The following is a 27760-nucleotide window of genomic DNA, read 5'->3' as shown; positions in this document are numbered from 1 at the left end:
CTAATTAAGAGCTTTCTTTCTTTCTTTCTTTCTTTTTTTAAGAAAGACTACTGGGGAAAACTACTAGAATTGCTGCCAGTTGGCCGACTAGAGAAGAGAGCAAACAAGGAAAGGATGAGTTACAATTTGTCAGAGCTCAGGTTTCTACTTGCAGACAGACATGGCAAGTGTAGGTAAGTAAGTCATCCAGGCAAAACATTCATTGTGGATCTCTCTTTTTAGTTGAGCTCCCAGCCAAGATAAACTTGAAAGGAAGAGTGTATGGGCTTGTAAAATGAATCAGAGGGTGGGGCCAAGAAAAGGGAGGTGCTAGAATTTTTAAAGATGATTTCTACAGTTAAAAGTTACTTAACTCACCACAATCTCTTATTAAAGGAACCGGTTGCCAATTCTGCTCCAGCAGAAGAAAACAAGGTATTGTAAACATTTCTTTGTTTAAAAATGTTTATTTATGTTTTCTTTCTATATTGAAATGTCTAGCAGAGTAACAAATGATCAAGAGCTCTCAAAAACAGAAAGCTTCCTCTCCCCAAGAATTCTGTACAAATCAGACAGATTTAACCCCGAGCTCGTTCAAAGCTTGTGTGGAAAAGAGGGCAAAGAGGGAGAGACAGCATTTATTTAAAAGGAGTTAGAGAATGGTTTTACCAGAAATTGTGAAACCGTGAATGGAATCTCCTTCAGTCACTTTTCTAGATTGACAACCTCTGTATCGGTCAACATAGGCAAAGAGAAATAGAGCATTCTCAGAATAATTGAGGCCAACCTCTTCTAACCCTTTGGAAGAGCGAGCTTGGTGATATGAATTTGATCCACATCATTAATGTATGGAATTAATGGTTTGGCTCTCATTCCCTGTCTCCATCTAACATCCCATCCAGGCCACCACTCCATGGGCTGTTAGCTTTCTTCTCTTCCATGGAGTAGCCTAAGCTCTAAGCCCCAACCTTCTACTATATGCTCATTGTAAAACATCCCAAACTATTGCTTCCCTCAGAAAATGGCTTTGTGTAGAGATAGGAGTGCTGAGGGGAGATGTCACCCTCTGGTAAGCACAGCTCCAAGAAGTAGGCACTATCATTAGTATCACCAAAAGTCAAGGAGCTTTGGGTATCCTTTTGTAGAAAATGAAGTGAGGATCCTTCCCACTTCCTCATGCTCTATACCATCTTCCCTCCTTTCTTCCTCCTCCTGTTCACCTTTCTTCCTCCCCCAATTCCTCCTTTTTTCTGTTAAAATCTAGAAGGCGATGAGATACAAGGACAAAGGAGATTTATTCAGAGTCCAGAGAATGGGATTACAGTGATAACTTCACTCTTAGCTGTCTGTGCACATTGGACAGCACATTTAAATTCTCTGGACCTTAGTATCCTAGTAGATAAAACAAGGCAATTGTACTAGAGGGGACTCCAGGTTTCTTTGGGACTATGGGTATCTATGATTCAACATTTTGATGAATGACACTATCCTTTTATTACTTTCATAGTTCTTCAGTTTTCCCCCAAGCCCTTGAGAGAGTTGTACATATTTTACGTGTATGTATTTGTATATATGAATGCATGTATATATTTTTATATATATAGATAAAGATCTAAACTGACACTTCTAAAACTTCTGAAAACTGCAAAGAATAATTTATTCTGAAAATGGAATAGTAGTCTTCTGATCTAGGCATTTTTAATCTTCTCTGAAAAAAATCATTGTCTAACATTTCTAAGGATAAATTATTTCCTATAAAACATCATCCTAAAATTCTGCATCCTTCAGAAAGCATTTTTCACTCGGGTTATATTTTACCAATGGCTTAACACTTCTATAAGTTTTTTTGTAAAAAAAAAAAGGTAAGAATTGTTCTTTTGTGTTTGGGGCAATACTTCATGTATTAATGATGGTATTAACAAGAGAATTAATGAAGCTGAAGATAACTGGATATTAACTTCCACAAATAATTAACTCTTTCATTAAATAAAATTATTGTTTTCAGGAATTTGTTACAAGTAGTCAAACTCTAGAATAACCATAAACTTTAGGTAGAAAGATAAAATTCTCAGGCCCTAAGATATTATTTTCTCCTCCCTTCATTGTTAGTATTGTTTTAAGGAGGCAAACATCTTCCATATGAATGTATTTCATGAATTCTAAAGAGATAAAGCTTAAAATATATGTGGTAAACAAAGCATCATTTGAATGAATACAGATGTAAAGAGATTAAGGAGGTTATTTCCAAGATGCCCTGGATCTATCAAGAAAAACTACATACTGGTAAGTTTTGAACATTTTGTGAGGTGTAGACTTATTACAAAACTAGAGTTGTTTTTCTTTAGTCAAGTGATATTAGCCTAGAATTATCATCACCTTCAGCAATAGACATGGGCTAGAACTGAAGCAGGACTTAGAGGGGGAAGTTCTTTGACCTAAGTGTAAACCTATGGTTAGGAGGAATTTCAGCAGGATCATTGTTAATCCAGTTTATGATGAAACCAAAACTTGGCCTACCTATGCCTCTCCCTTGATTCAGAGACTCTTGACCCTTCTAAGGTCCCGAGTACCAGGTGATGCCAGTATAAGTTGAAGTTCTACACAACATTGGCACTAATGGGAAATTCTAGGTCTAGGAAGTTGATTTATTTTTAATCACTTAACCAGTTTGAGAGATTATTTGGCTATAAAATGACATCAGATTGAAGTAGTTGTTTCTTTGATAGAACCCATGTCTTAAAAGACTGAAAATGTCGGGTAATTAGGGGTGAAATTTAGAGGTTGAATATAATTTTTCTAAATGAGTAAAACTGAGTTCTTTTTGTTCAAGAAGATCATTTTCAGAGGGTCCCAAGTGAGTGAGAATAAGGGCAAAGAGCCTTGACTTCCCTACTTCTCTATGAACATTTCCCACTAAACTGTGTATGGTTTCAAGTTTAAGTGAATAAAACAATGGTGGCTGGAGCCCAAATAATGAACATTGTAAAGAAGTAATAAATATTTATAAACATCCATTTTGTGTAAAGCCCTGAGCGAGGTGTTGTTGGAGATACAGAAAATTTTACTCTTAAGGAACTTACCCTGGAGTTGGAAAGCTACAAGCGTATGAAGACAGAACTATCACTGGGATAAATATCAATAAGGGGCAAAAGTGATGTTGTGGGACTTAACTCCTCTGCACACTAGAGATCAGGAAAAGTTTCTTAAGAAAGAAAGAAACTGGAACAGAACTGGATTTCAATAGAGTAAAGAAGGATCAAAACATTCTAGGAAAAAAAAAATCCATTCTAGGAATGAAGAATATCATAGATAAAGGCAAGAATGAACAGATAATGGCGCCTGGTGGCTCAGTTGTTAAGTGGCTGCCTTCGGCTCAGGTCAAGATCCTGGGGTCCTGGGATCGAGGTCCACATCAGACTCCTTGCTCAGTGGGAAGCCTGCTTCTCCCTCTCCCACTCCCCCTGCTTGTGTACCCTCTCTCTCTCTGTCTCGCTCTCTGTCAAATAAATAAATAAATAAAATCTTAAAAAAGAATGAACAGATAAGGTTAAAAAGTATAAAAATATTGGTGATAAGTGAGAAAAACCATGAAGTTTCTTGAAAAAAATGACTAGCAATTTCTTATTTACTATGTAAAGTCAGCAGTCATTTGGTGCATTGAGAAGCAGCACAGGGCTGATGACACCATTTTTATTATGATTTTCTCAACAGGGAGCTGCCAACTGACCAGCACCTAAATGTCCTCTGCTGTGCCTTAGCACTACAATTTGAGCATTCCCTCAAACTCTCTAAACTTCAGTTTTCTAATATGTAAACTACTAATATTGGTAAGGGATTTTCCAGTCCTTTTGGCTATTATGAATAGGTACACATATAAAGATAAATGGAAATAGATGCATATAAAATGGATGGAAATATATATACTACATATATTATATAAATTTGGATTAGATAATATATATTTTTGTCACTTCAAGAAGGGGTGATTAAAGAGGATAGTTGTGTCAGCCAAAAGTGAAATAAGTGGAAAGGATTATTAACAAGTTTTTCAACTCTGCTTTATTTTTCTTAGGTTTTCCCAATGGACTCTCTAGCCAAATCAATCAACCAATTTGCCCTGGACTTCAGCAAAAAGCTGGCTGAATCGGCTGAGAGCAAAAATATTTTCTTTTCTCCCTGGGGCATCTCAACCTCGTTGGCCATGGTATATTTGGGCACTGGAGGTACCACAGCAGCCCAGATGGCCCAGGTAAGCAGGAGAGTTCAAGCATCCTCTGCGGCCTTTAAACAGAGCCTTCCTTTTAACTGTTGCCATCATTTGCTTCCTGAAGTCCACATAGCTTACATTTTATAGCCATATCCTACAAGACAAAAGATATACTTCAGCATTGTTTTAGGCCATAAAAAGAATTCTGGGGAAGAGAACCAACCAGAAAATTGCTCCTTAAGGGGCACCTGGGTGGCTCAATGGGTTAAGCCTCTGCCTTTGGCTCAGTTCATGATCTTAGCATCCTGGGATGGAGCCCTGCATTGGGCTCTCTGCTCAGCAGGGAGCCTGCTTCCCCCTTTCTCTCTCTGCCTGACTCTCTGCCTGCCTCTCTGCCTGTTTGTGATCTCTGTCTGTCAAATAAATAAATAAAATCTTTAAAAAAGAAAGAAAGAAAGAAAATTGCTGCTTAAAAAACCATGTAAGAACCCATGTTCCCTAGCAAGATCAAGAGGAGAGACAATAAGGTTATCAAGTTTGGTTTAGCACCAAAACCAATTTTATTTTGATTTTTAATATATTTCAGGAAGTAATGGCCCATACTTTATTTTATTTTTAAATTTTAATTTCAGTGAAGTTAACATACGATATTATATTAGTTTCAGGTGTACACTATAGTGATTCACCAGTTCTGTACTTTACTCAGTGCTCATCAGGACAAGCGAGCTCTTAATCAGGTTCACCTATTTCCCCCACCCCACCCACCACTTCCCCTCTGGAAACCCTCTCTTTGTTCTCTCTAGTCAAGTTAGATTTTTCCTTTGTCTCTTTTGTCTTTGTTCACTTGTTTTGCTTCTTAAATTCCACATATGAGTGGTATCATACCATTTTTGAATGGCTCATACTTTAAATAATAGAATTAGTCATTGTCTTTCCAATCTCAGAAGGATTTTCTTGAAGACGCAGATAGAAAAATGAAATGAATGCAGTTCTTTGTGCTTTGTTTGGTTTGTCTATGTCCAATCCCTGGTTGTCTGCATGAATGTAAAGAACCCACTGAGAGCATTAAAATAACAAAACAATAGTATTGTTTAAGCAATTATTGATTTGCTGTAAACATCTTCAAAGCATTGTGACCACGTGTGCAGACACACGCTTACATGCACAAGTAGAGCCATAGATAGCAAAATTATAGTTTAAAAAGCCATGTGTATATGTGTGCTTCTGTGCAAATGTACAAATATATGTGCATGTTTTTTTTTATACGTGCGTGTTTTAAGATAGATATAGAAAAGAGGAAATCCAGCCCTAAATCATGCAATAATCAAAAGATTAAGTGACAGAATTTCCATTCCAGGTGGTGCCCGTTGAGTCAAATGCAGAAACAGTAATTCTGCATGAAATAGGCAGAATTTATCTTCTGTCAGCTTGGGCTTAGGATATCCCCCTTATTCTTTTAGTTCACAAGATACTGTGTGTTTCAAAATGAAAACAAAATAATGGCTTACCCCTGGTTAATAACTGGTTAAATATTAAAAGGCTTAACAGTTAATGTGATCGACAGTCTTAGATGGATTTCAACTGGGGTCCATTTCATGTGAACATATTTCTGTGTGTTTCTTGTCCTTGCTTTATTTAAATGCTACTGACATATCAATGGCGATGCTTTGTGACTAAGACTGAGTCATTCATGTATCCCTGTTTGTCACTGGGTGTCAGTCAGCACGAGCTTTGGTAAACTAGATTTTATTCCTCATTGTGAGCTGGGTCCAGGCTATGGGAGATGGAATTATCACCTTGTTTTCTACTGTTGCACAGTTCAGGGGAAGCAAGCATGTCCACTTCCTTTTTGTTAACTTCCAAATGAAATGCTGGGCTGAGCACAAAGAATGTGTCTACAACTGTCAAGTGAGGCAGACAATGAGACCTGAAACTTAACTAGAATAAGCAACTAAAATCCCTGAATTTTCTAGATAATTGAAGCAATAGTGGCTTATGCTTAAATCGTCTAAATGATGCTTTCAAATGAACACCTAGTTTTCAAAACAACCATATATAGAACAAAACAAAACATGGAATACAAGAGATTTTTACCTCTAGTGATTTCCCAACATCATCTCAAATGTCCTATAAAGAGTATAAGAATAAAGAGAGTAGCTACTTAACAGCAGCTTAAAAATTTATTTCAAACCTGCTGTTGACCTCCCCATCCATCTAGCAACACATTATTTAAGTGAAATCAGAGAGCCCTGGTAATTAATTATATGTTCTGTGGTGATGGGAATGACTGACTTGTATTTGCTGAGGAGAATTTCAGATGATTACATCTTCACAAATTGTGTTCACATATTTCCTTTTTATTGAAATGACAGGTTCTTCAGTTTAGCAGAGATCAGGACATCAAAACTTGTCCTGAAAGTGAGAAGAAAAGAAAAATGGTATGTCTTATTTTTAATATGCATTCGATAATTAAAAGGAACTTCTTTTAGAAAAATTTCATCAAACTACAGAAAAATTTTCCAAAATACAGAAACGTGTATGCTTTTTGGAAGGGTCGTATTCTTTCCCTCTCTCTCTTTCCATCTTTTCCTTCCACTTCAAAGCTGCCCCACCTTCAAACTTGTTCTTGCCTTTATAAACTAAATGTGAAGAAAACAATACCCTAAAAACTTGTAAATTCTTGCACTGCTAACATTAAAGAAAATGTTTTTTTGTCTACCATGCAACTGATTTGAGTTTTTGTTTACAGGACACCAACTCATTTCATTGAGATAGAGGTTGTTCATGTAGACCTAGTTCTTGTTCAGTGTTTTTATTTGACTGTTTGACTAATCCTTTTTCTTTTAAAGGAATTCGGTTTGAGCAAGGTTGAAGATATACACTCTCACTTCCAGACCCTTATCTCAGAAATAAGCAATCCCAACAAGGCTTACATACTTAAAACAGCCAACAGGATATATGGAGAGAAAACCTACCCATTTCACACTGTAAGTGCAAATGTGTCTTTTAAAGCTGATGGGAAAGAAAGAGACCAGTCGGGAAACTTTTCATACATTTCTCTAAGATCCCAGGGACGATATTCATGTATGGGGTCAGCACTTCTGGGAAACAATCATTTAGAGCACCATTAAGTGGCTAGGTGTAAAGGAAATCAACAGTGGGTCTCAAGCCACACTATATGCTCAGAATAAAGGGGTCCACCTCAGCCGGTGAATGGGTAAGAGATGTGGTTTGAGTCATCTCCGGGTTAGCATCTGTTTCATGAAGAATGGGGCAGGAGATGCAGGGTAACCCAGTAGGGTCGATGTGCAGGAGCAGAGGGCAGAGCTGGTCCTGGGAGCGTGGCTGGACTGGGAGCTTGTAGTTGAGCAAAGCTGACTCGGGGATCAGATGGGTCATTTCACAGGATGACTTTAGAGACTTTAGGAAAGACTCTTGACATGGAATAATATCACCTTCTCCCCTTCTCCGGTGATTGAGACCCCACAATGCAGACCATGCTTTCGTTCTCAATTCAGATTCAAGGGCTTCCCACAGTGGGCCACCCTGAACAAAGCCAGGCAATGAATTTCCCATTAGTGCATCACATCTCAACACATAAGAGAGTAGGAAGACCCAGGTGCCCAGTGGGCAAAGGGCAAAGAACTTGGGTAGGGTAGAGGGACAGCAATAGAAAATTAAAGCTATCTTGTGATATCAAGCAGGGCTGTCCCTGCCCATAGCCAGTGAATTCAGGGAGGTCAGCACTTGGGCTTGGTCATGACTAAAGGCAGAAAAGCATCCAAATGAGGCCTTAGAGACATTTCTGGTAACTGGTAGTCCTGTGCATTCCGCTTTGGTCCAGAAGTAGGAGGTATCTGAGTGAGGCGGGCACTTAGAGATGAGAAGGACACAGATATACAAAATGAGACATCTTTTATAATGTCCACAAGCCCTGGATGTGCTCGGAGAGGTTGAGTAGAACCTATGAGTCAACACAGGGAATGGTGCCTTGTGAAACTTTAAGCCTTCCTTTTTTACTGGATCATAATTTCTACATAGTTTAGACTTCCTAATCTTCAAACCACTGCCTGGAGGCTGAATTACCTCAGCACTTTTTGTTGAACACGATTCCTCTACCAAATAATACACTGAAGGAGTATGACAGGGCTCCTGAGGATGGCAGGTGCCCTCATAAGCCCACTTCCGATGACTGCCACGAGGGGGGACATCAAAGGTCCAGAGGACTAAGCCAGCTTTCTTCCCTCAGACAGCCTGCTGAACCTTTGGCCACACTTTGCAATCCATTTTCAGAGCAGCGTATAGCTCTCCTCAGGGGCCCTCCACAGGTTTTTGGTGATTAGTGTTCATAGCAGGGGGCTGCCGGACCCACAGGCTTCACTTTGGTTCTGGCTCTGCTGGAGAAAGCAAAGTGCAACTGCCAACAGGTCTTTGTCACTGGAGATAGTCCTGGGGTTTCTAGAGTTCTCTCCCTTTTCATACCAGCCCCATTTCACAGGCATGGATAAACACAGGAGAGGGTAGAGGTGCTTGGGTCACTCAGTCCATTAAGCATCTGAGCCTTGGTCTGAGGGTTGTGAGTTCAAGTCCCATGGTGGGCTCCACGCTGGGTGTAGAGCCTACTTTAAAAAAAAAAAATAGGGAGGGTGTGGGAGCCCCAGAACTGGGAGGCAGACCTTTCTCCACACCTGGACTTCTTCATGGCTAGTCTGTGCCCAGCTAACTTTAAAGAGGGGAGTGTTTAATTTTCGACCAAAATGGAAGTATGGAAAGACAGAGGGGGCAATGGGGTGGGGGTTTGCAATGATCCATTGATAGCCTTGATGTCTCGGTTTTGGACAAACTCTGCAAAAGAAGATTTTACCTCTATCTTCCAGAGATATCTAGAAGACATGAAAACATACTTTGGTGCAGAACCACAGTCTGTTAATTTTGTGGGAGCTTCTGGACAAATTCGAAAGGAGATCAACTCTTGGGTTGAAAGTCAGACTGAAGGTAAGTTTTCACCAAGGTGCTTGGCAGAGTATCTTCTCCAAGCATTTTTGTATTTTTTTGAATTTGCTTTGTAAGTATGTGTATTTCTGAATGAGAACAGTGGATACATTCTAAATATGCAGAACATTTCTTTCTATCCATGCCCATGATTTTCAGATTCCTAGCTTTCCCAGCAAGTCTTATCTAAAACCTCTAAGTCAAGATACCCACTTTACTAAGAGGACAAGAAAATTCTTGTATCCCAATAATTCCAAACAGGAGCCCAGGGGCAAAAAAGCAGAAAAGTGCAAAGAGGAAAGTCAAAATACTGCAACATTTGTGATTTCTGACAAAAAATAGCTAGCAATTAATAATGAAATTGTGGCATTGAATGTGTTATATAACCTTAAGTAATTTTCAAAATGAGGTCATATATTATGGTAGGGGGCTAAGCTGCTGTAGCGGAGAGACCTGGAATACAGTGGCTTAATGATAAGGCAGACATTTATTTTTCTTTTACATGATAGTCAAAAGGCAGATAAGCATTGTCTTTGCTGAGGCAATGCAGAGACCCAGACTGGTGGGTTAGCTCCACCATCCTCAAAACATGGCTTTCGTATTTAAGTCTAAGATGATTCTTGCATTTGTCATTGTAAAGTCACCAGGAAATGGTGAAAAGAAAGCCTCTTTGCTTTTAAGGAGATATGACCCAAAGGTTTCACACATCAGTTGCACCCATATCTTTTTTTTTTTTTTTAAGATTTTATTTATTCATTTGACAGAGAAGGAGAGATCACAAGTAGGCATAGCAGCAGGCAGAGAGAGAGGAAGGGAAGCAGGCTCCCTGCTGAGCAGAGAGCATGATGCGGGGCTTGATTCCAGGACCTTGAGATCATGACCTGAGCTGAAGGCAGAGGCTTAACCCACTGAGCCACCCAGGCGCCCCCAGTTGCACCCATATCTTAAACTCAGCTACATGGCTAAGTTTTACATGGTCCCCCATTTAGGCTCTGGGAACCCACTTGTCCTGATTTTCTTGAAACTTTCCTAGATTTAACACCTGAAGACCTCTCAGTCCCAGGAAAACCAGGATAGTTGGTCACTTAGACTTGCTGTAATAACCATCTTTAAGATGTAGTTTGTAGCTAGGTAGCTACACACTCACTTAAAAGTTGACTGTTCTATTTCTATTTTAATTTTTTAAATTTTAATTTTCAATTTTTTTATTTAAATTCCAGGTAACATATAATGTAATATTAGTTTCTGGTGAAAATTTAGGGATTCAACACTAAAATTTAGTGATCATCACAAATGCCCTCCTTAATCCCATTCCCCATCCCCCTCCCCTCTGGTAACCCTGACTTTGTTCTCTGTAGTTAAGAGTCTGTTTCTTGGCTTGCCTCTCTCGTCTCTCTTTTCTCCCTATGATTACTTGTTTTGTTCTTAAATTCCACATGAGTGAAATTATATGCTATTTGTCTTTTTCTGACTGACTTACTTCACTTAGCATTATACTTTCTCGTTTCATCACATCATTGCAAATGGCAAGATTTCATTATTTTTCATGACGGAGTAATAGTCCATTGTGTGTGTCTATGTGTCTATCCTTTTTATTCCTTTATCAGTCAATGGACACTTAGACTGTTTCCGTAGCTTGGCTGTTGTTGATCATGCCGCTATAAACATGGGGGTGCATGTCTCCCTTTGAATTAGTATTTTTGTACCTTTGGGTAAATATCTAGTGGCACAAATTAGTGGATGGTAGGGTAGCTCTATTTTTACATTTTTGAGGAAACTCCAAAATATTTTCCAGAGTAGCTGCACCAGCTTGCATTTCCACCAACAATACAAGAAGATTTCCCTTTCTCCACATTCTCAACAACATCTGTTGCTTCTTGTGTTGTTGATTTTAGCCATTCTGATAGCTGTGAGGTCATATTTCATTGTAGTTTTGATTTATATTTCCTTGATGATCTGTGATGTGGAGCATCTTCCCATGTGTCTGTTGGCCTTCTGGATGCCTTCTTTGGAAAAATGTCTATTCATGGCTTCTGCCCATTTCTTAACTGGATTATTCATTTTGGGGATGTTGAGTTTTATAAGGTTTTATTTATTTTGGATACTGACCCTTTATCAGATATGTCACTTTATCAGATATGTCATTTGCAAATATCTTCTCCCGTTCCATAGGCTGCCTTTTAGTTGTTGATTGTTTCCTTCCTGGTGCAGAAGCTTCTTATTTTGATGAAGTCCCAATAGTTCATTTATGTCTCCCTCTTTGCTCACACAGCACTCAGTGTGAAAGCTCACTTTGATAGGTACCTCACTGTTATTGAAGTTAACCACTGAAGCCTCCCCTGCTAGACTCAAGGGCCCAAGTACAATGATGCTACCTGATGTGAGTTTCAAGCTTCAACTAACACACAGCAGGCCTGCTAATTGTCATTGCTCAGAACATTAACATTTACTGAAATGCCCTGAGGAAGTTGGCAGCCTTAATTCTCAGTTCCTTTTTCATTGAATAGTGACTCAAAAGCCATGGTGAGGCAAGAGTGACCATTGTACTTAACTTATACCTGACTTGGGTTCATTCAAAAGCAAGCCTGTTTTTAGAATGATAGACCAGCTCGCATTTACTGAGCACTTGTATGGATTCAGTCAGCAGGAGGACCAAATGAGACCACACAGGCAAAAGCCTGTAACATCCAACACAAATTCAACAAGGCAGATGTGACTCTAAGAATAATCTGGGGCTGAACTAACCCTGAGACCCTCAGATTCCTAACACTCAGATTCTAGAGTGTTCCTCAGATTCCTGAGGTCTTAGATTCCTAGGTCAGATTCCTAACCCAGTGTCTGTCATGTTTTCTGGAAAAGAAGGGGAGCTCTACAGATAGGAAGGCTAAGAGCAGTTAACTTGCCATCTTTACACAAGAGCAAAGCTTTTCAGAGCCAAGAGGAAAACCATGGTCTCGTGTTGCGGAAGCTGGCTTCTTCCCATCCTTGCCCTGCTTCCCCTGCATAAACTGCCACTCTTAAAGAACATGACCAGACCGAACTGTCTAGGTCACACAGTCTCCTGGGAGATTGTCCTGTGTTGACAGAAATGTGTCATAAGTCTGCCCTGCCCAGTGTGCTAGGGTCACATGTTCCATCCACACATAACTATAGATGAGTTCAAATGTGGCTAATGTTACTGATGAACTGCATTTTTTACTTCAATTCAGTTTAAGTAATTTAAGTTTAAGCAGCCATGGATGTCTAGCGGCTGCCATATTTGACAGTGTAGGAGTTTTGATTTTGAGGAAGAACTGAATAACTAATCTTAAATTATGGAGGAACGAGTAGACTTCAGATTATAGTTATAGGGTCGAGATATAGGACGGACACGCTTTGAAAAATCCTCTGTTGTCACACGACTTATAAAATGAGAGACCTCCAAAATAAGTTAACCAAGGGCATGGTCAGAATCTTTTATTGAGCCCCTGTTTCCTGCATCCTATGACCTCATTGTTCTAGCTGGCAAGGTTGGCTCTACTTCTTAGAAGTGGTATCTTCCAAAGAGGCAGAAAGCTGTAATCTTTCTGTATTTTCTCTTTATGTACTGAACACAAATTGGTTATTTGAGGACTATTCAAAACCAAATAAGGTTAAGGAATTAAACAGCTTTTCAGGAATTTTGACATCAAGGCATAATTCTGCACACCCTTAAGAAAAAGTTGCTAGAAACTCTTCAGCATGTATACGTTCCATCTGAAACACTGGTAAGAAGCTTCTTTCCTTAAGCTTTCAAATAGAGTTTCTTTCAAGTAGCCATATGGACCACTGGCACATACACGGCATTCAGAGTCAAAAGTCTCGATAGTGTCAGTTACATGTTGCAATTTTTTTTTTTTTCTGGATTGTCTTCTTTATAGTCTATAAACTACTTGAAAGTGGGTGTTGGAGAAGGTTATTGTCTACGTGTTTGTCATCTCAAAATCTCTCATGTGTTTGGCACACTGGGCACTCTAGTGTCACATTAATAACTGTGCTCAGCAGGACTTACCCTGAATATCTTGGAAGATTGTCCTTCCCATTCATTACCTCGAACTACCAGGGGTGTGTGCAATGAACCAGCCAGTAGGTGGCACTTTAGCTCTAAAGAGTACAGCAAAATCATGGTCAAATTTGACTCAGTTACTTTTAAGTTATATTTGACTACACTTTATACATCCTTTATTCAATAATTATATTTTACATAAACTAAAACAGCTGCGGGTTCAAGAGGTTAGTTTCTCTGAAAGCATATGAGTCCATAGAATAATGCGGCACAACTTAAATCATCTGGATCTCAACCAACCTGAGATAAGTTTGTGCAAAACTCAGTCCTCTATGTTTTCCATTTGCATCTACAACTCTGTCGAGTGATAGAATACTTGATTAAAAATAACACAGCTTTTAAAAAATAAAACCTCTGTGCAAAAAATAAAGATTAAAGAAATGATGTACACGGCCTCCCCATGATGAATCATCAAAGAAATTAAGTTTAATATAATGTCTTTAATAAGATTGGCGAAAACTAAAATGACTTAGAGTGTTCTGACATCATTTAATTGTTCATTGTTAAACCAAAATGTCTGTTTCATCGGTGAGGGAGGGCTGTCCTGAAGAGACACGTCCAAGTCATACCTCAGATCAGCTGGAATCTCTAGAAGTGTTACTGACCCCAAAACTTTTTCAAAAGCTGCACAGGGTCTTCTCACGTGTGTCAGGTGAGGACTTCTGCAGGCGGGGTGTGCGCATGTGCAGTCAGGCTCTTGGAGCCCATTTGTTGCGTGTGCGCATGTCTTCCCAACCCTGCTTTCCGAGACTTCCATGTTGGTAGCTCGAAATCAATATGGCGAGAATATTTACACCCCAGAAATGGGCTACAAATCAAGAGTTTCCTTCTCCCCCACCCCTACCTGGAGACAGTTTACCAGCAAACCATTGGAAATGTAAAGCCAAGTTCTGGATTCATTTGTCATTTTATTATATTTCACTGACCTACTCTTGTTTTCCATACCTACTTTTTTTTTTTTTTAAGATTTTATCTATTTGACAGATAGAGATCATGAGTAGGCAGACAGGCAGGCAGAGAGCTGCTGAGCAGAGAGCCCGATTAGGGGCTCAATCCCAAGACCCTGGGATCATGACCTGAGCCCAAGGCAGAGACTAACCCACTGAGCCACCCAGGCACCCTCTACTTTTTGTTTGTAACAATCAAGGGAAGTCTAGAAGTTAAATAGACCTAATTTTAGTTGTTCTTAATTATTTTTGAAAGTTTTAGCACATGTGTTATATATAGTCCTTATTAAAAGAAAAAAAAAAGGTAAGTCAGCAACCCCACTAGTCCTGACTTCACTGTGATATAGATGTCCTTGCTCATTGCAATAACCTGCAGGCAGACATATTTGCTACCCATTACTGGCACACAGGTAAATATTAAAGACCATTAGACCAAATGGCTCCAAACCAGTGGCTCTCAGTTCTCACGACAGGTGAAACTAAGTTTACTAATTCCTAAGTCCAACCCCAGATGAATTAATTGAGATCTCTAGGAGGGAGGCTCAGGCATCAGTATTGTCTAAATCCTAAGGTGATTCTAATTGACAATCAAGGCCAAGAATAATTATTGCGAATAGGATAATTCCCTCAATTCTATTAACACTCCCCCTTTCCCATTGAGCTCCACTGCTCATGGCCTTTGAGGTTCCAGTTCCCTGGATAACATTTGGCCTTGCTCAGCAGCCCTCTGGGGTGTGTGTGTGTGTGTGTGTGTGTGTGTGCGCGCGCGCGCACGCACGTGTGCACTCACTGTGGTTTTACCTAATCCATCTGTATTTTCTCTTCAAAATGTCTTTCAATAGCATCTTTTCTTAGTTTGCATTCCTGTTTCAGAATTATTCTTTTCAACAAATATTTATTCTAGAAAAACATAGTTTGACTATGTACTCTAAGGCTTTAAAAAGAGAACTGTACACAGATCTTGTACCTTAGTTATCAAATTTGCTTTTCATAGGAGAATGGGTTAACCATTCTGAAACTATTTTATGTATACTCTAGGACTGAGAAAATGAGTAAATATATTGGAAATAATAAGGCCCAGGTGTTTCACTGACAGGGAAAGGAATTGTAAATAAGGAAAAGCAAAGATGAGCGTGAACCCCATGGTGCTGGATTGAAATAGGAAATATCAATATGAATTCCTCATCTATAATATATAAGCAGAGAATTAGATATATATGGAAATATTTACAGATGTGTGTATAATACATGTATTTTCTAGCTTTCTCTGCTGAGCAATGACACCCCAGGAATAATGAACATAGCTAACATCCACATCTTGATTTCTAAAACCCACCCTTCAAATACAAAAACAAAAACAAAAAACAAAAACCAACATAACCAAGGCTCCTAGAAGAAATGCCAATTCTAGGGCTGGGACATGGAAAGCACCAGATAAACTTTAGGACATACTGTGGTACCAGAATATAGGTAAATGCCCAAAATATCTGAGAACATGTCCAATGGATGTAGGAGCCAACTTGAGGAGGTTTCTAATAGCCAAATCTGGGACAATTTGGACAACAAAATAGATAATGATAGTAATAAGTTATAACCCATAGGGTAAAACAAACACCCATGAGTCTATACTGATATAAATTATTGAATACCGAAATAAAAGGAGGAGATGGGAGAGTTCTTCCTCATAGTAGAATTCCAGTTGATAAATGTAGAAGGAATAGTGGAAATCGAAAATCACCAAATCACCATTTGGCAAAGATCATCAACGAATGCTAAAATTGGTGGGCAAAAGTTTGATGAGAAAGAGGAAATTTATGTGGTCATCTAGTAGCTCCCCACATGACACTTATGAATTAGAAAGGGAAAAAAGTCGTAATTTTACAGTGAGAAACCTGTGGGAATCAAATAAAGTTAACATCACCCATAGTGGGAAATAAGAACACAATCTGTTTCCTGGTATGATTCATTGAGAAGCACATAACATTGTTTCTGTGGTTGTGTTTGTGACCTAGGGCTGCCATGACCAATTACCACAAACTGGATGGTTTCAAACAATAGAAATGTATTCTCCCACAGTTCTGGAGGCTTCAAATCTGAAATCAAGATGTGAGCAGGGCCACACTTCCTTCAAATGCTCTAGGGAAGGCACTGTTCCATGCCTCCCCTCAACTTCAGGTGGTTGGGGGCAATCCTTGACATTCCTTGGCTTGTGGACTCTTCAATCTCTGCCTCTGTGGGCACATAATCTTCTTCTTTAAGTCTGTCCTGTATCTGTGTTTTCACATCATCTTGTCCTCTCTGCGTGTCTATGTCCAAATTTTCCTCCTCTTGTAAGAATATCATTACTAGGTTAAAGCTACTTTAATCCAGGATGACCTCCATCTTAACTTGATTAGGTCTGCAGAGACCCTATTTCCATATAAGAGCACATTCACAGGGACTGGTATTTAGGACCTAACATATCTTTCTGGTGGGATACAATTGAGGAAACATCAGACAAATCTGAACTGAGAATTTGACACTTTTTCCAAAGTGTCAAATGAGGAACTATTCCAGATTCAAAGGCACGAAGACAAAATGACATAACTACAACTTGAGATCTTGGATTGATTTCTGATCCAAAAGAAGAGTTTTACTGGAACAGCAGATGAAATGTAAATAGGACCTGTTAGTAATATTCTATTAATGCTAACTTCCCTGTTTGGATCATTGGTGGATATAAGATATCAGTCAGTAGTATTTCATAATTATCATTTTTATAAGTGTGGCATATTGCCAGGGTATAACTATACCATTTGTAATCTATCCTTTTGTTCTTATAGGAAAAATCCAGAATCTCCTACCTGATGATGCAGTGGATTCTGAAACCAGAATGGTGCTGGTGAATGCCCTTTACTTTAAAGGAATCTGGGAACATCAGTTCTTAGTCCAAAACACCACAGAAAAGCCTTTCAGAATAAATAAGGTAGGAAACTTATTTTACATGATATTTTAAAGGAGATTCTATTTGAAATTCACTCTTCTTTTTGAATATATGTTTCTGGAAAGTCTGGCTATTGCCAGGGCAGGGATACCTGAGCTAAAAGCCAGGTCCATCCTGCCTGGGGATTCCTCTTTTCATTGTTTCTTCTCTGAAGAGAGACAATTCACTTATTTTATCACTTAGTTCTTGCTTTGACTATGGTGGAGTAGGTAAGATAGTTATTATATTTATTTCCCAGCTGTCGAAGTGACTGGAGCCATGCCTAAGTTAAAAATCTACCAGAACCGTAACCCCCGACTCTTCACTATTAGTTCTGTTCTTGTTCTATTAGACCAGTACTCTCTTCTACCAAACCCTTATCTTGCCATAAGTAAAAGAAAGACACATTTAGAGGTGCCTGGGTGGCTCAGTGGGTTAAAGCCTCTGCCTTCGGCTCAGGTCATGATCTCAGGGTCCTGGAATCGAGCCCCGCATCGGGCTCTCTGCTCAGCAGGGAGCCTGCTTCTCCCTTTCTGCCTGCTTCTCTGCCTAGTTGTGAACTCTGTCTCTCAAATAAATAAATAAAATCTTAAAAAAAAAAAAAAGAAAGACACATCTAAACTCTCATGCTTTCCATTGTTTTCTCTTTGTGTTAGTATACAACACACTCATTTTTGTGATAGATAGGAACTCACTATCTCAAAAAGGGAGACTAATATAAGGCAACAGATAGATCCCCTAGAATCCAAGGGCTAGAATATGTCTGGGCCTTGGAGCTTGAGTGGAAACAAGGATTCAAATGTAGTCAAGACTCAGTCTCTATCTTTGCAATTCTGTTTCTCCCATCATTCTTCCCTCAGGCTGACGTCTAACTTTCTCTTCTTCCCAGTCCACAGTGGCAGAACATGCTACTCACAACATTGCCTCCATTTTAGAGACCAGTCTAATAGATCTCATTTTAAATTCCTAGGAAAGGAATTGATTAGCCAACATTTGTTAAAGCTGATTAGTCCTGGGGTGCGTCTTCTCACATAAATAGTGCTCCCAGGGACCTAATACAGTAAGCACGCAGGTATGTGCAGTAGGTGGCTTTCAATCAGTGGGATAAAATGGGGAAGGAACCAAACATGTAATTGAATGGACTAAGCAGAGCTGGATAGTTACCTGGCTTAGTACATCCACAGGAATTTTCAGTTGCAAGTGGTAAGATAACATTCCAAAATAGCTTCAGGAAAATGGGAATTGTATTAGCATTATTTACATAACGAAGGGGAACTGAGAGGTCCAGGGAATCTCAAGACATAATCTCACTTCTCTGTCCCTCTCTTCCCTCACTCCCATCACCTTTACTCCCTCTGGTTATCACCTTCATTCTCTAATACTAAAGATACAATTTCTCTATATGACCAGAGAATTTGGTTGCCCCATTGTCAGCCTTTGAGCTTCACAACTCTGGTAGATAGTCCTTCTGCTAGCTCTAACAGAATGCTCCTTCCTTAAGGAGGGCTCTGTTTTATGCCATTCATGTGTTCATCCCTGAAAAAATCACTGTTATCATGAAGTATCCTGAATGAACAACCCTAATCATATGACCACTACATTAGCAGACGGGTGGGACTCTGTGATTAACAGCTCCCTATAGAATGGATAAGTAAAGTGTCTACAACATTTGAATTGCAGGGTTTTGGTTTTGTATGGCCTTACTATAAATACACTTTTTTAAAGAGCATTTTTAGGTTTGCAGCAAAATTGAGAGAAAAGTAGAATTCCCATATATCACGAGCCATATAATTTCCCTTATTATTAACATTTTGCATTAGTGTGGTGCCTTTGTTATAGTTAATGAGCCAATATTCATACATTTTCATTAATTCAAGTCTGTAGTTAACACTAGGGTTCACTTTTGGTCTTGTATAGTTCTATGGGCTTTGACTAATGCAGAATGTCACGTATCTGCCATTCTGTTTTCATATGGAATAGTTTAACTGTCCTAAAAATGCCCTGTACTCCACCCATTCATCCCTCCTCCTAAATACCTGGCAACCACTGATCTTTTTACTGTCTCTATAGTTTTACTTTTTCTGGAAGGCCAGGTAGTTGGAATTGTATAGTATGTAGACTTTTTAGACTGGCCTCTTCCACTAAGCGATAGACAATAGATTTAAGCTTTCTCCCTGTCTCTCCCTGGCTTGATAGATCATTTCACTTTACTATTGAATAATTTTCCATTATCTGGACATATTGTAGTTTGTTTTGCAATTCACCTATTGAAGGACATCTTGGTTGTTTCCAATTTTGTGCAATTATGAATAAAGCTACTATAAATAATCTGTGTGCAAGATTTTGTGTGGACATAGTTTTTAACTTCTTCTGGTAAATACTCAGGAGCACACTTGCTGGGTCATGTGGTAATACCATGTTTAGCTTTGTAAGAACCTGCCAAACTGTCTCTGGAAGTGGCTTCCACTTTGCATTCCCACTGGCAGGGAATCACAGTTCCTGTAGCTCCACATCCTTGTCAGCAGTTGATATAGTCAGTGTTTTGGATTTTCAGCCATGCTAAAAGGTCTGTAGTGCTAGCTCATTGTTCTAATTTGCAATTCCCTAATGGTGTATGCTTGAGCATCTTTTCATATGCTGTAAGTCTTCCTTTAGTGAGGTATCTGTTCATATCTTTTGCCTATTTTAAAAATTGGGTTCTTTTATTACCATTGAGTATTTAAAGGTTCTTTATATATTTTGATACTGATTCTTTATCAAATATGTGTTTTACAAATATGTCCTCCTAGCTTATTGTCTTTTTATTCTCCTAGTAAATGTCAGTGTTTATGATACTAAAATACTTTCTCAAATGTTTGCATGTGAAATCCACCTTATGCCATTTCTGAATCATTGACACTGGCATAGTTTGCATGAGATAAGATACTTTTTAAAGTGTTCAGTAGGATCCAGCTTGCTGTGACTTATAGAGGTTGCCACAATAGTGTTATAAAAGGCAACTTCCAGGGGCGCCTGGGTGGCTCAGTGGTTTAAGCCGCTGCCTTCGGCTCAGGTCATGATCTCAGGGTCCTGGGATCGAGTCCCATATCGGGCTCTCTGCTCAGCAGGGAGCCTGCTTCCTCCTCTCTCTCTCTCTGCCTGCTTGTGATCTCTCTCTGTCAAAAAAAAAAAAAAAAAAAAAGGCAACTTCCACATTACTTATCAATAATGTTATCCAGTAGAACACCTATTTCAGAAAACAAGGTCTGTGTAACTTTATTCAGCATTTTACAGAGAATCATCAGTTTTGCCAGTGTCCCAGACTACTGGGAACCAATTATGATAAAACAAAATTAAGGATTTGGTGGAACACTTTCTCAATGACTTTGCTACTTCCTTTCCATAGAGTACAAGCAAACCAGTGGAAATGATGTCCATGAAAGAAAAACTCCAAGTTTTTCACATTGAAAAACCACAAGCTATGGGCCTACAACTCTACTATGAAAACCGTGACCTCAGCCTGCTCATACTGTTACCAGAAGATATCGATGGCCTGGATCAGGTATAGTCTGTCCGCTGTGAAGGTGGTTCTGGCATTTACCCCTCTCGGGAGAAACAAGACATGGTCTCCCTGTTTGTTTCTTTGATTCCTGTAGAGGAAGACGACCAACATACCTTGAGCCTTGAAGACTTTACCTTCACAGTGTCATTTAAGTTTTATAAAATTCTATAAGTTGTCACACTATTCCTCAGAAAGTTTAAGTAGCTGAAAGAACAGTCACAGGAGCAACAGATATGTATATATTCTTTGTCAGTCACAGAGCTGACCTCAGTCTAGGTCTTTCTTCTCTCTCTGGTAGGGCCTACTTAATCAAAGTTAATTTTTTAATCATTTGCATTAATCTAGCTTGAGATATATATTTTTCAACAAGACTCCGACTTCCAAAACTTGAAAAAAAAACTATTTTAATTAAATAAATTCTTCAGGAGGAAAAGGCTGTATCTATACTAAGTATCAGTACTACCTCCAAGTATTATTTGTTTATCAGCTAAATTTCTATAAAGCCTGATATAACTTTGGTCAGACCATGTTTCTGAGCAACCTGTATGTTTATTTTTTTATTTTTTTTATTTTTATTTTTTTAAAGATTTTATTTATTTGTCAGAGAGAGAGAGAGAGCACAGGCAGACAGAATGGCAGGCAGAGACAGAGGGAGAAACAGGCTCCCTGCCGAGCAAGGAGCCCGATGTGGGACTCGATCCCAGGACGCTGGGATCATGACCTGAGCCCAAGGCAGCCGCTTAACCAACTGAGCCACCCAGGCGTCCCGCAATCTGTATGTTTAAATTGAACATTAGTTTCCCATGCAGTGAGTCGCCTGGCTTTCCTTGCACTGTGCATAACTTTTTGGTGCTCCAGATTCTTTATACTTGTAAGTTTTCATAGTCCTGCTAGAATTTTGAAGAGATTTCCAAATGGTATCATAAAATTTGTGAAACTGGAAAGAATGGTAAAATTAAGACCAAGGGTGTACAGTAAACTATTAGCATCACACCTTTATAAGATAACCCTTTCTTCCTAAAAGTGCAGGCTCCTGAGCTGAATATGTTGTCAGATTACTAATGTGTACCATCTACAAGTATGTCACTGACAGCTTGAGTCTAGAAAACTCTCAAAGTAGCAAAAACATGCATCTTGAAACAAACATGTTGTCTGAAAAAAAAATCAAGCACATTTTTTCTCCTATATACATATGGTTATGTATATCCATATATATTTATTATTTAAAAAATTTAAAAGATAAAGAGGAGAAAAACACTCTAAAACACTATACTGAAAAACAGCCATTATTTTTAAGATTTGGAGATCTTCCTTTCTTTACTCTTCCTTCCCTTTTTTGGGGCATAGCTTATTGTTATTAATTTCATATTGTTGTGTTTATATAGACATTTTATTTTATCTCAGATATTGTTTTCAAAGGGCTGCCTCTCAAGTTAATATAACAGATATCCTTTTGTACCCTGGCACATAACTTGTTCTAAAGTTTATACTTTTGTGTAGACAGCACATAAGGCATATTTATGTTGACCCATTTCCGTGTGTAGTTGATGTCTTGCATGCTGGCATAGAAGTACGCCATTTTGAAATAAGGTCTAATTCTCCTGTATCCCAGCAACTAGTCAGTTACAAAACAAAGATTCTGTAGGTCAACAAGGTGAAGAATCTCATTACACAAAGAATTTCCAAACGTGTGTGCTTTATTATCCTGGTTAATGGGAGGGACGGTAATTCATCTATGTAGTATCCAGGTCTCACTCAACCACTCTTCATGGAATTACTGACTCTCTCCTCCTCATTCCACACCTGCAGCTGGAAGAGGCCACCACCTACGAAAAGCTGAGTGAGTGGACCAGCGCAGACATGATGGAGTTGTACGAGGTTCAGCTGCAGCTCCCCAAGTTCAAGCTGGAAGAGACTTACAATCTCAAGTCAACCCTGAGCAGTATGGGGATGAGCGATGCCTTTAACCAGAGCAGAGCTGATTTTTCAGGAATGTCTATGGGGAGAAACTTATTTCTGTCCAATGTTTTCCACAAGGCTTTTGTAGAAATAAATGAACAAGGTACCGAGGCTACAGCTGGCACTGGGAGTGTGGTGAGCACTCGAACTAGGCTCCCTTCCATTGAATTTAATGCAAACCACCCGTTCCTCTTCTTTATCAGGCACAACAAAACTGGTAACATTCTCTTTTACGGGAGATTCTGCTCCCCCTAGACAATGGATCTCTCTCATTAAACGAGACCAACTTCTGGTGTGAAAAGTGTACGAAAAGATGGAGAAACACAATTATAATAAAAACCAGTTTGCAGCTTGTATCTTTTTCACATTCGAATGTTAGCAAATAAACTTGAAATAATGCATTCTAGTGGTTTTATCATACTTATAAAACTAGAGAGAATGGCAAATTTTATTTTTACCACTTAACAGTTTGTCTTAATGTGACTATTATTTACATTTCAGGAGTACTGTTATTCAGTCGAATGCCTTACAATTTTTGAACTACTTGGTCATTGTATTATCATTGTTACTTATATTTCACATGCCTCCTTGAGAGAAGAAAAATCTTTATAAAGGTAATATATGGATTTTTAGTTTAAACAAATGTAGAAAGAGTATGTTAGATGTTAGCACCAGGGAAAAGGTGTTAGGAGTATACAGAATTCCCTGGATTATCTTTGCAACTTTTTTGTGAATCTAAAATAATTCAAAAATAAACATTTTATTAAAAAATGATTATTGTGTAAAAGTGTAGTCATATTAATATCCCTGCCTTTAAAAGTCTTATGAGGTAGGGGCGCCTGGGTGACTCAGTGGGTTAAGCCTTTGCTTCGGCTCAGGTCATGATCTCAGCGTCCTGGGATTGAGGCAGCATCTGGCTCTCTGTTCAACAGGGAGCCTGCTTCACCCTCTCTCTCTGCTTGCCTTTCTGCCTGCTTGTGATCTCTCTTTCTGTCAAATAAATAAATAAAAATCTTTAAAAAAATCTTATGAAGTAGAAGAACAAGTTTCTTTTTTAAAAAGAGATTTTTTTTTAAATTTATTTAAGAGGGTGAGCATGAGTGTGGGAGGGGGCAAAGGGAGAGGGAGAAGCAGATTCCCCACTGAGCAGGGAGCTCCAGGACTATGGACACTGGACTCCATCACAAAACCCTGAGATTATGACCTGAGCCAAAGGTAGATGCTTAATTGCCTGAGCCACCCAAGTTCCCCTGTTATTCTGATTTCAGAAACTGATTATATACTCTAGGTTATTTTTTTGATATTCATCTAACAAAAGGAAAGGCTAGATCTGACATGAACAGTGTATAAATTCATATCAGAAAATGTGTATTCTGTATTAAATCTTGGCTCAGTATTGTAGGATAAAACAATGCCTTAGCTGCGAAGATAGGGAATTGTAATATATATGAAATTTTGTCATAGCTATGCTTTAGCTCCAAAGAAAGAAATTATAATATATGTAATATTTTATCATATCTCTATGAAACATTTGCCTCCATCCATAATATCTCACACTAAGTAGCAGTGAAACAAATCCTTTTGTGGCTGTGTTCTGGTAAATTATAAGTCCTTAAATATTATAAAGGAAAATCGTTGTAACACTCTCAGAGTCTGACAGCATTAAACACCATATTTTTCAAACAAACAAGAAAGGAAGAAGGATGATAGTATAAATGTCAGATGAGTAGGAATGAGATTAGTAGGGTAAGTCTTGCAATCATTGTGCTATTTTGTGTATTTTTTTTTTTTTACATGCTTGAGTCTTAGGAGAGTCTAGTTCACTAGACTTGTAAGTCTTGATTTATTGGATTTACGGAAGTTCAAATGTTTGCAAAAGTGTTTTATGATCTTTGTAAGTTTGCTTTAAGGTGTTTAAAGCTTTTAAAAAATCTGACATGTTGTGTAATCCATGCCTAAACATTTAAGAAAAAAATAATTTATTTACTATTTAAGCAGTGTGCATTAATGGTCTAGAAAAAATTATTTTTACTCAATTGACAAGCAATAAATTGCCTGCTAACTAAGGTTTAACAGTAGGGGAAATCTTACCCTATCTGTGGGATTACCCTGTGGGAGGGAAAATCCCACAACTTTAAAGAACCTTGCCTTTACCAGCAGGGTGGCAGACTAGGAGAAGAAAAACGGGATTGATGAGTTTCTCATATGGAAGAGAGCACGCAGAAGAATATTGACAAGGTCTGCTTGATCTCTACAATATTTGGGGACACACTTGCCGTCAATACACAGCAAACTGAAGAAATGGGGAAGAAGGCAGTAGGAACATAAGGAAAAATGGTATTATCAGAATAGACTAATGCATTTGTAGTATACTCCTTAACTCAGCAATAAATACTGTTTTGTTTAATCAAGTTAACACTTAGGGCAAGTGAGATAGTGTGAGTGGTGTAAGAAGACCCAATCCTCAGCCCCTAAGTTAGGAAGGCAATAGATAATGTCTCAAATTGTTTGGTCAAAATGGCAATATAGCCGTATTATTTGCAAATCTGGAGGCAGGTATGAGGAGAAAGAGTGACTGCTTCTGGGGAGGTGGGAGGAGTGGATAGGAACCTCTTGTCTTTTTTTTTAATTATTATTATTTTTTAAAGACTTTATCTATTTATTTGACAGACAGAGATGGCAAGTAGGCAGAGAGGCAGGCAGAGAGAGAGGAGGAAGCAGGTTCCCTGCTGAGCAGAGAGCCCTGATGTGGGGCTCGATCCCAGGACCGTAGGATCATTACCTGAACTGAAGGCAGAGGCTTTAACCCACTGAGCCACCCAGGCGCCCCAGAACCTCTTGTCTTTTCAAATATTTCCTTGAGCATTATTTGATTTTTCAGCTAAATGTATGCACATTAATTTCATGAAAGGAAAAGTTTTTGAAACCTCAGAAAAAACGTAAATAACATAAAAATTACCTGTCACTCAAAAACTCATCACGCATGGAATTTATTTCCTTCTAATCTATCCAGATTATTCTCATATGTAACTTCATTCCTAATTTATACTTAATAACTCATGCTCCCTGTGACAACATTGTTTTGTTCTTCTAATCTTTACATTAATATCCTATCATGGATGTGATAGAATCCAATCTGTTCTGTTGTTGGGCATTTGCTGATTTTCTCTGTGCACATGAAAAAAGGATGAACGGGTCATCATTCCGCATAATATTTTAATCCATGTTTGTGCGTTTTACTTTCAGTGAAATTCCTTGAAATGCAGTTTTGATTCAGAAAGTATTTTTTCACAGCAATTTCTTCTTTTTCTTTCTTATTCCACCCATGCTTTTCTTTTTTTCTTTTCATTTCATTTCTTCCTCCTCCTCCCCCTCCTCCCCCTCCTCCCCCTTCTCCCCTCCTCCACTTCCCCCCTCCACCTCCCCCTCCCTCTCCTCCTCCCCCTCCTCCCCCTCCTCCTCCTCCTCCTCCTCCTCCTCCTCTTCTTCTTCTTCTTCTTCTTCTTTTTTCTTTAAACACAATTCTGGAAGTAATTGGCACCCAATTTTCAGCATTGCTTATGGAGAATAAGAAGTCATGCCTGTCTGACCTTACCAGCATCGGAAACCGATGTTATTTTATGTTATTTTAACCGATGTTATTTTATGCTTTAATACTTGGGAATTTTATGCTTTAAAATTATAACTTTAATGTGCTCTCCACCACTACTTTCTTTTTGGGAGGTCATAGTGTAGCATAGTGATTAAAACAGTGAACTCCAGAGTCACACAGACGGTTTCCAATCTCCTGTCGTTGCTCACAGCAGAGCAGCCTGGGGGACTAGAAAGGGTTCCTGGGCGGTGGTCACAACACATGGCCTTGGTGGGAAGTTAGGTATCAGTTAATTAATATTAGTTAATCAATTAACAGTAGTTAATTATTAGTTAATTATTTTCTTTTTAAAAAGTCTAGTGTTCCAAATGTGCTGACCTTTTCTGTGATGTTAAGTGGCTGTTACCAGTAGAACCCCTAGCAAGTATTTAAAAAAAAATGCTGTTGACTGATTGCCTTCAGGTAAAGGTGTGTTTTATCTATGAATGTGCAACCAACCACTTTTGAAGGATTGTAAAGGGATCATTTGAGAACATCCATTGACATGTTTTCCGTCCTTGTATGATCTCATTATTAGAAAAAGATGTTAAAACTCTCAAATATGGGCACTTAAAAACTTGCAAAATATAATTTTCTAAACTTCACAAAAACCTTCCAAAAAAAAAAAAAAAAAGATTTAGTGGGCTTCTAACTGTTCAAATACTGAAAGTACACGCTGAAAAATCTGGGTTTGCAAAAGCCAATGATTTTCAAGAGGATATATAGATTTTTAATATTTAGATCTCGACCCGAAATATTTGTATAGTTACTATATGAATGAAAGTCACGTGTCAACGTTTAGTCAGTAGAACCAATGGTGACGACTTTATTCTACTTTAATCAACCCATTTCCTGGGAAGCACTGTGACAGCTTTCAATCCACCTTTAGAAATAAATTGAGTTTAAAAGCAGGTCTGTAAATTATTGTACTTCAAAGCGTTAAATTAGGGTTAAAATAAACACTTATTCAATCACTGTGACATCATCAAATATTGGAATAATTTTTTGAGTGCAAAAGAATGTATTTCTAATAGTATTTTTTTATCCTTTGAAATTTTTATGTTTTTATAGAGTTTGTCATATATTAGTATTTAGCGTATTAGCCATCTAAACACGAATACTGAAACCGGAGATCGTGCTCAAACCCTGTCCTGATGGGTGTCCTACCAAAACAGTTTGGAAGCCACTGGCTTTAAGAACCTTTAAACTCTGCTCCTGCTTTTAGTTAATTTCCTAAGTGAAGTCCCGATGTTGACACTGATCTTGCGCGCACGCACCAAACACGAACACTGCGCGGACTAACCCGGGAAAACAAACCAGTCCCCTATCGGCAGGGACTCGGTCGACATCCTCGGAGGTCGCGGCCCAGCCTCCCGCGTGCACGCAGGCCGGGCGGGAGCACCGCGGGGGAGGCTCGGGCCCCTCCCGCGGACGCGCCGGGTGCCGGGCCATGCGGGC

General features: G+C 38.8%; 1 protein-coding gene across 1 annotated transcript; it reads left to right on the top strand.

Moving 5' to 3' along the window:
• Nucleotides 1-324: 324 nt before the first annotated feature.
• SERPINB10 (serpin family B member 10) lies at nucleotides 325-23445 on the top strand. The gene is made up of 8 exons (XM_044240967.1): nucleotides 325-414; nucleotides 4052-4228; nucleotides 6559-6624; nucleotides 7036-7173; nucleotides 9064-9181; nucleotides 17032-17174; nucleotides 20557-20712; nucleotides 22522-23445. Exons 1-8 carry the CDS (start codon nucleotides 325-327, stop codon nucleotides 22924-22926), a joined length of 1293 nt encoding a protein of 430 aa, XP_044096902.1. The 3' UTR covers nucleotides 22927-23445.
• The last annotated feature ends 4315 nt before the right edge of the window (nucleotides 23446-27760 follow it).

This window comes from Neovison vison, chromosome 3 (genome assembly GCF_020171115.1).
Source record: "Neovison vison isolate M4711 chromosome 3, ASM_NN_V1, whole genome shotgun sequence".
NCBI classification, from domain to species: Eukaryota; Metazoa; Chordata; class Mammalia; order Carnivora; family Mustelidae; genus Neogale; species Neogale vison.
This window is presented reverse-complemented; position numbering and strand designations above follow the sequence as displayed.